Genomic DNA, 12,708 nt, shown 5'->3' with positions numbered 1-12,708 from the left:
CAGCGCTCACTGCAAGGTGCTTTAGACCAGAGGCATGCTGGGAGGCGGCAGCCGGTGGATGCACTGGGTTAACACTCAAAGGATGGAGCTTCAACTATCAGGACCAGTTTGAGTGCACCCTGCAGTTCAGAAAATACAGAAATATCTTATATTAACTGTTGGTAGTAGTCACATCATACATTGTATTGCATTAAATTACATACATTACAACTGTATGCAAACATATGTGTATTTAGCGTATATCACACATCTGTTCAGACTGGTGCTGGTATGACGCTTCACATCATAAACATTTGGTTGTAATCGTATCACAGCGACAGAGATATGAGCAGATGTGTGTTAACATAATAATACACATTAATTAAGATTTAAACCAAAACTCTGACACACCAACAGCAAACACATCTGATTATGTCAGTTTAAATTTACATTGTTTTTTATAGCATGATCAATCAAATGTGGTCACCACTGCATTATCAATGGAGGCAACAGGGCCACGAAGAATTGACTTATTAACCAATTTGGGAATTATTTCAAGCTGTCATAGTCCATCTGAAAGAAATATTGACAGATTTGATAGCTGTTGTGGTCAAGAAGAAGCGTCTCATCTCACAATGGAGACATGATTAAAGCTTTTCAACAGACTCACACATAGTAGTGTCTTCTAATTAGGAACTGCTGTTCATGGAAGAGAACAATGTTATGTGCCTGTTTGATGGTGTTTTCACAATAAAAACAAAGATTTTAGATCTTAAATTGGCTTCAAAGTTTGCCGTGCATCCTGCATTCTCCCAGTGTTGACGTACAGTATGTCTTCTTCTAGTCATTGCTACGTTGTTAAGGGTTTCTTTCAATGATACCCTCAACATTTCTCAACAAAAAACACCTTCCTCAATAAATCAACAATATGACAGGTTAATGGCCATCAGTTTTTTAGTATTTCTGTTTCATTTTTTATTTTTTTGTCAGTTTTGGATAGCAAAAGGCTAAAGTACCAGACATCCACAGCCACCGTTGCTAAGCTAGTCCTTTTTGCTTTCTCTGTTTCAAAACTGTAATCTATGTCAAGCTGATTGATTACTTGTGGCTCAGTGTAGCTATTACACACGTTGATGTGAAACTGGCTTGCGGTTCACCTCAAGGCGTTTATCCGGATTGATAAATTTAACTAATCACATGTTATAGCCCACAGTAATCAGATTACAAAAAAAACTGTGGAAGGTTTCCTACTGATTTGAGGGTTTAAGCCTGCTGGGGGATGTTCTAAATGGACTGATTCCTATGTAAACGCATTATATCTAAATTTGACTACTTTTAGGCCATTCAATGAATTAAAAAGTGAAGAAAGATGTTGGATTTTGGAAAAAGCGTGATCCATGAGTATAGAAATGTATATACTGAATGAAGAATTCTATTTTTTACCACCAAAATTTATTCTGGGCAGTGTGGCTAAAGGTTTGAAGCAGAATTTAAGCCTGTTTGGAAATAAAATGTACAGAAAATCTTAATAATCAAAAGTACAAAGTCATGTTGCCAATTATTTTCATTGACAAGGAAGATGTCAGTATTTCTTAATTCCTGGCTGCAACACTGCAGCCACTGATAACATGTGCGCTGCATAAAGATCGTCAGTCACAAGCGCAGTATGAACGTCAGTGTGTGCTCGAGGCAAATGTTAAAAGTATCATCCGACCACAGTTTAAATCCAGACTCCATTTAGTACAGTTGTTCTGACATATAATCTTGCAGATCATTGAGTTTAGCTCAAAGTCAAGTTGGGTGTTTTACAATTTAAAGCTGTAATTCTCATATCTGTTCTTTAATCACATAATCCCCCGTCTGTATTTTGGGGTCATGTTCCATTCAGATTGCCACAGACACATCCTCCATTGTCCTCATAAGTTCTGAGCCTCCAGCATGTATTATCTCTAATTTCACATAGCATTTTTGGAAAGTGAATAAGGAAGAAGTCAATAAAGTACTGGCTCTACTTTATTCAAACCTCTAAAAAAAACAAAGCAGAAACCTAATGCACATGTTTATTCATTTCCCTGAAAATCCACACAGCCAAATGATTTAATGCATTCTTAGACTCATTCCGATGACCTCAAGCTATTTTTTACGGACATATTTGTGTTTCCTCATGCAAACTGCTTAGTTGTTTTTCCGGGTGGAAAAAACCACAGAGTAAACTCTGTGGTTTTTGAAGCCCGATTACTTAGGAGGGAAAATCCTGTTTTACAAGTGGGGTGCCTGGCAAAGACCGCTGGACCTTTGGAAGCCGCAGCAGTGCTCACACAGTGGATACCATTCCACCTAGAGTAATTCATCTTCTCGTTTCCCCCAACAAAGGCAGCAAAACAATCAGTAAACAGCGGGCTCATTAAAACCACATTGTGCTGCTCATCCCCTACATCTGCGAGACTGTTAGTTCTTGTAAGAAAGATTTTACATCACTCAGCCTCTGAAAAGGTGCTTTGTAGAGCAAACAATACCGTCCAAGATTCAAAGTGAGCCCATTGTAATTGCGTTTGCACCTTCTGTGTGTGTGTGTGGTTTGATTGCATTCCCCAAGCATCCAACTGTAATTTGTTTGTCACCAGAGAATGAACCGGGATAAAGCTGCAGGGATTGGGCGCTAGAGCCTGAGTAAAGTGATGAACGTAACCTAGTGTGAACCTCACGCTGATCTCCAAACGGCAGACAAGCTTCGCATTAAAGCCGGCTCCTCTGGCTCCTTTCTCTCGTCTGTGTGCTCAGTGACAACAGCAGCAGAGGGCAGCCTGGACTTCTGCAGGCTCAGGAGTTTACCTAATTATCTGGCATTAAGTCTAAATGGAAGGCTTCCCTCTATCATCCTGCACCACATGGCCACAAGGGGGATAAGCCGTAGTCTTACAAACCATTAGGCTTTACAGGCACTTGACCTAAGGATGCAGGGCACTGACACAGAAAGTGAGGCTGTGGGGCTGTAGTACAGAGTACTGGTCGACACGTTCATGTCGTAAATGTGTTGAAGGCAAAATGGGTAAGCAAAGCAGTTTTTTAACTGTAGGTCCCAGGTATAATAGGGGCTGGATATCAAACCTAAACATTTCATTCATATATAAAAATATATGAAAAAAAATAATAATAATAAAAAAGAATATAAAAAGCAACACTTGTGCTTAGACATCCTTCTTGCCTCAAGTAAGTAGGGGTTTTACAAATACGAAGCAGTGACATGAGGGTGTGTAGGCAAAACCAATGATATGACCACAGAGCAGACAGTGGTAGACTGCTGGAATGTCCCACAGGTTGTTATTATGAACATGAGGCTGGACACACAACCTGCCAACATCCCCAGAGCACCAGTTCTTATTTACTGCTGTATAGAATGTTCAGTGCTGACCCGATAAAAAGATTAACCGGTACTTTACAGTGTTTGTTTATGGTCGTTGGAGCTGTCGGGTTGTCTCACCACACTCCAAGTGCTTTGAACAATGGCTGTGCTGATGGTAATGCTGGCAATTTCCCTGTTTTTTTGCAGGTCACTGCCAGGGGATTCGCCCCATTGTTGCAGTTTGCCTACACTGCTAAGCTGTTACTCAGCAGAGAAAACATCCAGGAGGTCATCCGCTGTGCTGAATTCCTGCGCATGCACAACCTTGAGGACTCATGCTTTCGCTTCCTGGAAGCTCAGCTGCGCAGCGAGGAGGATGGCTTGCTGCTCTGTCACAAGGTGGCAGCGGAGGTGAACAACTCAGAGGATGAGAGCATGCAGTCAGAGGTGGAAAGGCCCAACTCCCCCAGAGTGCGCCGATGTGCTGACGCCCTAACCCCCTTTCGACACCCTGATGATGATCGGTTAGCAGTGGCTGTGCCCAGTAACTTCATGGATGGCCGGCTAGACTTTGATCGGCACGGAGCATCAGACCTGCCACGATGCCCTAAGTACAGGAAATACCAGTGGGCCTGCAACAAGCACAATGACACCTCCTCAGACACCAGTACCTCAGGTTTTCCAAGCACATTAAAGGAGAGCAGCGATAGTGGGGCAGTGCTGGGTCAGGGCAGGCCGCCTTTGACCCAGATCAAAGTTGAACCACAGGCAGAGGAAGAGGCCATCTCATTGTGCCTGTCAGGGGACGAGCAGGACGTCAGGGATAAGGACAGTGTGACTGCCATGGAGATGGAAAACCCAATATCTGTGGAAAGAACGAAGAGAACCAAGTCCCCTTCCTGCCTCCGAGCCTTCTTCAAGAAAGGGGTTGACCTACCCAGTCTGCCCAACACATCACAGCAGCTATTCACCAACAGACTTGTCTGCCCCCAGGACAAAGGAAACTCTCAGGGAGATCACAAAAAAGACTTCAGGCCTTTCACTGGGGAGCTAGGTCTGTCTGTTACATCCCCAAAGGACATGGACGGTTTCCCTGCTGGGTTGTCCCTCAAGTCCGCTTCCTGTGATGGGGTCTGCAAACAGGAAGTTGAGCTAGACCGCCGTAGTGTCATATTTTCCTCAGGGGCCTGCAACCGTCTGGGTACCCCAGCGCATTCCTACCCTGGTGGGAACTCTTTGGAGATGGAGCTCACGGAGCACATGCCAAAGGGCGTGTGGGCTGGAGCCAGCCAGTCCCTCCCTACCACCCAGACCTATTCTCCCAGCACCACCTCCTCTGAGCCCCCGATCCTGTGCCGCCCACGACCCAACACCAGCTGCCCAGTGCCAATCAAAGTGTGCCCACGCTCGCCGCCTTGTGAGACACGCACCAGGACTTCCAGCTCCTGCTCCTCATACTCCTATGCTGAGGACGGCAGTGGAGGCTCTCCCTGCAGCCTGCCCCAGTTTGAGTTCTCCTCCTCGCCATGCTCCAACGTGGCACGCTGCCTCAATGTGGACCAGCAGGAGCAAAGTGTGGGTGGAGACACCCTTTTTAACCAGGTGCGGCCCAAGATCAAATGTGAGCAGTCCTATGGAATCAACTCCAGCGACGAGTCAGGCTCCTTTTCAGAGGGAGACAGCGAGTCCTGCCATGTACAAGAGCAAGGGCCAGAGGTGAGTGTAAAACATTGTCTTTCACATGTGTAGCCATCATAATCAATTCCACCAAGGCTAATTATATCGCAGTGGCCTGCTCTCCAGGTCTGCATTAGCAGTCATTAAATCATCATGTAATTGAAGCAGGAGTGTTCAGTACAAGATTTACAGCACCACCAAAGGGCACAGATGTGCTTTGATATTATTAATCTGCTTTATGCACTGCTGGAGATCTGTGTAATGAGTGAAAATGTGAGCACAAATGACAGTGTAAATGCAGGAGGCTGCGATGCTGTTTTTTTCCAAGACTGTGACTGGTTGATCATATTAGCTGAGAGTAGTGTGTGTGTGTGTGTGTGTGTGTGTGTGTGTGTGTGTGTGTGTGTGTGTGTGTGTGTGTGTGGCACTGCACTGCAGGCGATTGTAAGGTCAGGATTCTCCCAGGGCAGAACTTCCCTCTGAAGTGATTCCCTCTGGCTCTATCTATCTCCCTGCCAGTGCCAACTAGCCTAACTAGCTCATTTTATCCCAGCAGAAACAGTGACATTCGCCTGTAAATATGCATATGCTAATTCTCTGTGTAGCCTTGCCGACATTTCTGATCTCTTGATAATTAGCTGTGATGCTCAGCCACAGTGAAGCTATGAGGTGGGTCACAAAGGGATTTAAACCAATACTTCAGAACAGGGATGTGCTTGCCCATAAAGTTTTAATTGAGCTTTTGCAGTGAGATGAATGTGAGTGGGCGAGAGGTTCAGCTCGGTCTCATGACAGCACTGTAACGCAGCTCAACAGTGCTGACAAGGATGAATAGCCAATCCTCTAATCATCCTCCCCTAATCCAGCTGGGCAGACGTCCTCAAAGCTGCAGACTAGACGACTGTTGTTGTTTACCTGGTAAAGATCAGCGAGGGACCCTCTAACACACTGATGGAGCACAGCACAGGTGTAATAATAACATTGAAATTAGCAGATTTCCCACCTGAGGGAAAGTGGAAGACAATAAAGTCAATTCACAAAGAATAGCTTTGCTTCCATGTAGTAATGTTGTTTACTCACTTTTAGTGATTAAAATTTCCATCTGCATCTCAATGAGATCATCTTTCAATGAGACATGCTGTTGCCGTCAGAGGAAAACCTTGCATCTCCAAAATGTTTGCGAATCAACCCAGTCGCCAGAATAAATGTAATAGAACCTTTCTGCAAACCACGGATACATTGAAACTTTTCATTTCTTTAGATTCAGTGTTATATTTTATGTTGGGCTTACGCTTACAATTAGGTGTAGTCACAAAAACCCCTTGGTTAGGGTTACAGGTTAGGGTTAGAGGTTAGGGTTAGGTCATGTTTTGGCTTAACATACTTGCTTTGGTCGCCACAAACCACCTTCCCCTCCACCTCATGATATGAAAGTCAGGTCACAAACATGTAATGTGAACATTATGTGACACATATAGTAAAAATGCCAATATAGTACGTATGACACATATAAATGTGAATGTAGTGGTTTTTGAGAAGGGTTTTTATCCTGGCGACTGGGCTGCTCAGATACTCAGCAGAGCTTGGAAAAGGGGCTCCCCTGGATGGGATTTGAAATGCTTTCACAATAAATTATACATCACTGCAATCAGTTGTGAGGTTTTCCCATCGTCATGTGTTTTTCTCTAGACTGTCATATGTTGTTACAGAGCTTGAACTCACGACCTTTGGCTCCAGGAGGCTCTGTGTTAACCACCAGGCCATGTTGGCTCTAGTGATATTAAATTCAGTGGTGTTTGCTGGAGGTGTAGGCAGAATTATTTTTGATGAGCTTGGTGGAGAGGGCTGCTCTAAGTGCACAGGGGGAGCAGAAAGGGAGAGATAGAGAAAGTGGTGCGTTGCCATGGTGATAGGATTCACAGAGCAAGTCGGTGTGTTGCAAGGTTTGGATCTACATGACAGGATTGTGCTTCTCCATGAAAAGAAATACAGTTCCCCTGCACAAACAGAGCTGCAAGATAAAGAGACTCAGCAGTAATGTGTAATTATTACCTTCGTAGCGTGGTACACAACACGCATCACCATCAGATTATGGGCCTTTGAAGGGCCTACTGAAAGTGCTGCCATAAATGATGAGGGATTGATTTACAGTGGAGCTATCAACTGGGAGAGCAGCCTAAAAATGACTCAGAGACATTTCAGTTCCCTTTGTCATTTCTTTGTGTGGGTACGACTGTGTTTACAGTATATATGTGTGTGTCAGCCATTGTTGGCGCTCCATTACTCCACACAATATTCTCTGTCAAATCTCTCACACAGGGTTATCTGCCAGCTTTCCACTCACTATCACAGGCTGTTGATCAGATTCCTCATGAATGAATGTTGCTCTACAGTTTATTGCACTGGTGGAGGTCACAGAGAAGTGCTTGCAAAATGAAGCTCAGTGTTAGGTTACTCCCCTTGGCCTTTATGTGGTGAAGAAATGCTACCTCATGCTTCCTGGGCCACTCTTTTTCCGACCAGCCCTCTCTGTAATTCGGCTGTACAAACAAACACAGAGAGAAGGCTGGCCTCACCGTGTTTGCAGAGCAAATGGCAGAGGGGAAAGCAGCTTTGATAAAAATAGCTGCAGACCCGAATTGTGGACTGGACACAATGAATCCCGATGAGGAAGGAAGTTGTTAAAGTGCTGGCCAGTCTGACCGAAGCCTAGTCATTCAAGGTAGCCAGAGTCACTTGAGGTCTCTGGGCAGCTCTTGCTCTGTGGTTATGGGCTGTTATGTTCATATGAGCCACATCTGTGTAGAGAGCTATCAGCAGCTTCACACAGCAGAGAGTTAAGACACCTTAAAGCAGAGACTGTGTGTCTAAGAAAATGAATATATTCTTTAGTTACAAATGTAAAGTTGGACCCAAGTGTAGCTCTTCTAGGTGATTGTCATGTGTAGTTTAGATATGTCTCCTTCGTTACCATGACAGCAGTAATGTATACTGCTAGAATCAAAGTCTGACTTTCCTCCTACACAACTATAATGATCGAATTAAATCTAATTGTATATTGTGTCAGGGAAAATACCATGTTCTGAAACTCTACTAACTCTACTAGCCCTTCAAAAAATTTGACTGAGCAGTGAAATTCAATTGAAGAAAGTCTAAATGAAAGATGAAGAATGATTCCTTTAGTCTGGACTTAGTACGTATTATGTAGTGACAGATGTTGTTATTTCATTGTTCATTGTCCTTGGCTAACATTAGATAAACATTGCTGTGTGATGTCAGTCCACATGGTCTGTGTTACTCATACATTCTTTTTTCGGCATATGTTTTCATTATTGCCACAAAATTTGAATTAAATTTGTGGCAATAAAACACTTTTTAGTAGCCAAGCTACACACAGGGGCTTTGTCTCTATAGTCAATCTGATATGACCAATATGCTGTTGTAAGTGTTGATACTACTGAGTAAGTTCACTAACTTTATCACTTGTGATGATGTCTTAGCATTTATTGCTATCCCACAAAAAAGTTTAATTTGTAAGCAATTTATAAGCAAGCCGATTACACTGGCTTATGTTAGCTTATACCTAACTGTAGATAGATATCACTGGGCAACAGACTTTGCTGAGTCAGTTCAGTAACTTGTATGTACTTGGATATTACACTGTTTTAACATTTACCATTATCTCTTATTATCTGCCAAATTAAAGTTGGATGAAAAGCAGCACAAAGCCGTTCTATATTCAGTCAGCTACACTGTATGGCCATGGTGGCTAATGTTAGCCAACTTAGCTAACATTTGTGGCTAATGTTATCTAATTTTACTAAACTTTGAATAGATATATTATAGACATATTAATAGATATATTACTACGGACATGACTAGTCAGTTCACTAACTTTAGGACTTTACCATTATCTCTTAACTGCCAAATTAAAGTTGAATCCAGTTGAATTTCTACATTCAATACACTCTAAAACTCTAAAACTTTATTTCACAGTAATAAATATTACTGTGTAAGTGACATTCAGTCAGTTTTTATAACTCCTCAGTATACGCTCTTTAGCAAACATGACTTCGGCTAACTTTTGCAATGGCTTCCAAGCAGAACCACAGTAAAGGTCTCATGTAAAGTGAGGAGATCAGAGCATGCATTCACACAGGTCACAACTAATGTTCAGCACTGTCCCAACTGGACTGGACAGTCCTGAGGGACAGTCAAGGGGCTGAGGCCTTGCTACTGCAGCATCATCTCAGTTGAGAATGTGCCATACATCTCTACACAGCACCATTTGTACCGCAGTCTTTCTCCTCTCTCAGTGTCTCTCAGGGCTCCAGCTCCTGGCTGCGATGTAGGCGTTGAGATTATTCTAGTGTATCGTCGGGCCACAGCATTGCAAATATTGATCTCCGAGCGAGTAGGAGGAATAGGGAAGTAGTTCTGAAACATCAGCACATTGTTTGTTTGTTTTTTATCAGGCGAAACATGAAATAGAATGAACGTGCGACAGGAAGTGCACAAACCTTAATATCAGTTCTGCTACCCTTGCACTATACCAGAGAACCTTTGCTCTACTCTAGATATGATGTGGCTGCGGTCTGAGTCGGATTTGCCATTCATAATGTTGCCTGTGGAGCAGTTTACTTGTTTTAGTCACATCCAATAGTGTTAATACAGAAGAGATCAGATGAAATCTTACACACTGGTGTCTTTTTCAAGTGAAGGAGACTTGATTAAGTTTAAACTTAGGTACATGTTTCATTCATTCATTTCCATCTTAAATCTATATTTAATAATGGCAATGCACACAAAAAATGTACTTATGGCAACACAGGGAGCCTACAGAGTTCACAGAGGGAGACTTGTTCGAAGTGAGCAGGAGGAATGCTGTTTACCCAAGCATTTTACTTTGAAATCTATATTTATCTAGCTTGATGCATATATGAAAAAATGTATTAACAAGGAAATGAGATACAGTGCCTCTTCATTACTCCCCATATCACCCCTGGAGTATACACTGGATTGCTCTGGAGCGCCGAGTGGATTGGGACAAATATAGTGACAAAATAAAGGAGTTATTTCTTCTGAAAGGTAGATGGTGTGTGTAGTGTGTGATCAGGATGAAGTGGAGATCCCCAGGTTGCTGCTACAGCTCGGCCAAAGCAAACGTGGGCCCTCAGGGTCAAATGGGGCACAGAAAAGACTCCTTTCCTCTGCAGGGCCTTACATCCTGTGGTAGTCCTGAGTCCTTAGGAAGTACTGAGACATTTACCATCCAGCTACCTTGCAGTGGTGATCTGCGAGATTCTTGTTGTGTTGATTTTGGCTGCGTCGCTGCAGCTTGGCGGCCAGTGCTGTGGTGTTTTTGCACACAAATTCCCAGAAATAACTTGGCAATGAAACAGTGTGTCCAGTGCTGCAAGTTTTGTTTGTTGGTGTTGTTTTTTATTATTATTTTCTGTTGGTAAGGTTGAACACACTATTCTAGTTAATTACCCAACACATTTGTTTATTCCAAACATACTTGCTGTTGGTGTGTCTTATATGAATAAAGCTTTTTATAAACTCAATACATGCTGATATTATTTTTGATTGCATTACCCAGCAAGAGAGAAGCAAAACAGTAAAATATGTATCTGAAAATGTTGCAGATTATTCCTTTAACCCCTGGGATAAAACAGTTACTACTGAACCTCTCAGCAGTATCTTCATTAAGATCTGACTTGGGACATGCATGTGTGCTGCTGTTTTATAATCCCATTTACAAGCATGTGAGATGTAACAGGGTTAGTTACGGAGAAACACAAATGTGAAGAATTCCAAAGCTCACCTTACAGGATAAGATCTCATTTTAGTTTGGATTAGATAGGGGACAAGTATTACACAGACCTGAACCAGAGGTGTCAAGCAGCAGTCATTTTAGAAAATTGCTTCAGCTTTTAAAGCAAACTGCCAGATGATAGCCCCGGGGCCTTTGTGTGAGAGTGCTGCCAATATAGAAAATGTTTGTGGGAATGTTAAAGCTTCAGAGCAGGTCAAGAGACTGCAGGTGAGTGCAGAGAGCAGTCCGGGTCATCCATCGAGCTGTCCCAGCCTGCTACAACTCACCTAATGTCTCCCCCTGCTGCAGGCTGCCAGCTGCTCAGCCTCACATACACTGCAAAAATATCCTACTTAACCAGTCATGGACAGTTTAAAGCTGTTTTAAAATGAAAAATATAACAGTATTTGAATACATCGTTTTACAGGAATGAAGCAAGAATTTACCCAGAATATGTGTCATTTTAAAGCAACCTTTTGGGAAATAGTGTGTGTGTAAATACTGAGCCGAAGCAAGGATGCGGTTAGCCTAGCTTAGCATAAAAGGTATATTGCTGTGTCTGTTGTTTTTGCGGGGTGTTACACAAACAGCAGTTCATGTGAAACGTCGGAAATCCACTCGTGCCTCAGAATACGGCACATGTGAAACCACGTTTTTATTTCATGTAAAATATTGTGTTACATGTGATAAGTCACATGTGTTTTTTTTCCGTAAAGGTTTAAAGGAACAGTTAAACATTTTTGCAAAAGCTAATTAAGGCTAATGTCAACTAGATGCACAGACATGGGTTTACTGTGAATCTTCACACCTGACTCTGGGTCAGATATGTAACATATTTTCCCCGAAAAGGTCAGACTGCTCCTGTTTTTAAAAAAAAATGAATAAATAAAAAAATTGGTAGTAATTATGTTTTTGTTTGTTCATTTATCCTGTGACATCACAATTGTACACGGCATTGCTAAAAACATGTCCAAAAAGAACAAGAAACATGAGCAGTCACAAGATCAAACAGGTTAGAAAATAAATCTCAGGCTAAATCAAACCACAACATGAATTAAAAGGAATCATCCATCAGCAGGGAAAATCGATCAGCTCCACCCTCTGACTGACTTGTTCTCTTGTCATGTAAGTAGTATTTTGAGGCTGAATTTGAGACTGTGCCACATCCATTATTTTTAACAGTGCACAGCACAGTGCTGGTCCTGATAACAGATGAGCCCTACATTTCACTCTGTACCCCATTTACAGCATAATGACCCAGAGAAAGGGAGTGACTGAGGGTAGGGAGGAGGAATGAATAGAACTGAGAAAGAAATGTAAATCCAGAACAGTTGGCTGTGAATCTATGACCAACGTTGAAGCGTACTCTGTCATCCCAGCCTTGCTGCTGAACTGGTTCTTGTGGTGGAGCGGCTAAATTTAGCCATCCCCTGCGTACCAGTGACTGGTGGATGAGGGGGAGAAAGAAACCATCACAAGGTCGCAGCGTCTCCTACCCCCTTCTCTTTCTAGCCTGGTTTGGACAAAGATCCCATCAGATCCTGTAGTGTGAATGCTCACACTTCTGTAACTGCTGTGCAGTACGGTACACAAGCTATTTAATCACAAACATTTAAGCTTTAGAGGGAGCTGGCAGCTCCTACTGATGTTTTAGAGCTTTCCCCGTGCTTCTCTTTGAGGCTGGAGTTGTCATGCCCTGGCAAAGTAGCGAGAGCCTTGTGTGGCCTTGAAAGCTCGGGCCATTATTTATTCATGTGTCTGCATGCAGATGTCGAGCTGAGATGAGAAATAGGGCTCCTGGCGGCTCAGAGGGCTGCACTTCTAATGAGGAAACTCAAGCCATTTTCTCTCTCAGGGATAGATTGACATCTAGATTTTCTCTTCAGTGAGG

At 42.8% G+C, this 12,708-nt stretch overlaps 1 protein-coding gene across 5 annotated transcripts in view; it reads left to right on the top strand.

Moving 5' to 3' along the window:
- The window catches only part of bach2b (BTB and CNC homology 1, basic leucine zipper transcription factor 2b), a 98,464-nt gene that overhangs the window by 76,021 nt on the left and 9,735 nt on the right, over positions 1-12,708 (top strand). For all 5 annotated transcript variants that reach the window (XM_084377419.1, XM_084377418.1, XM_084377420.1 and 2 more), the window contains one exon: positions 3,530-5,038. In XM_084377419.1, the coding sequence (XP_084233545.1) occupies positions 3,530-5,038 (1,509 nt within the window). The remainder of the gene's footprint in view (positions 1-3,529; positions 5,039-12,708) is intronic.

The sequence above is a fragment of the Pagrus pagrus genome (assembly GCF_965226575.1).
Source record: "Pagrus pagrus genome assembly, chromosome: 16".
Lineage (NCBI taxonomy): Eukaryota > Metazoa > Chordata > Actinopteri > Spariformes > Sparidae > Pagrus > Pagrus pagrus.
This window is presented reverse-complemented; position numbering and strand designations above follow the sequence as displayed.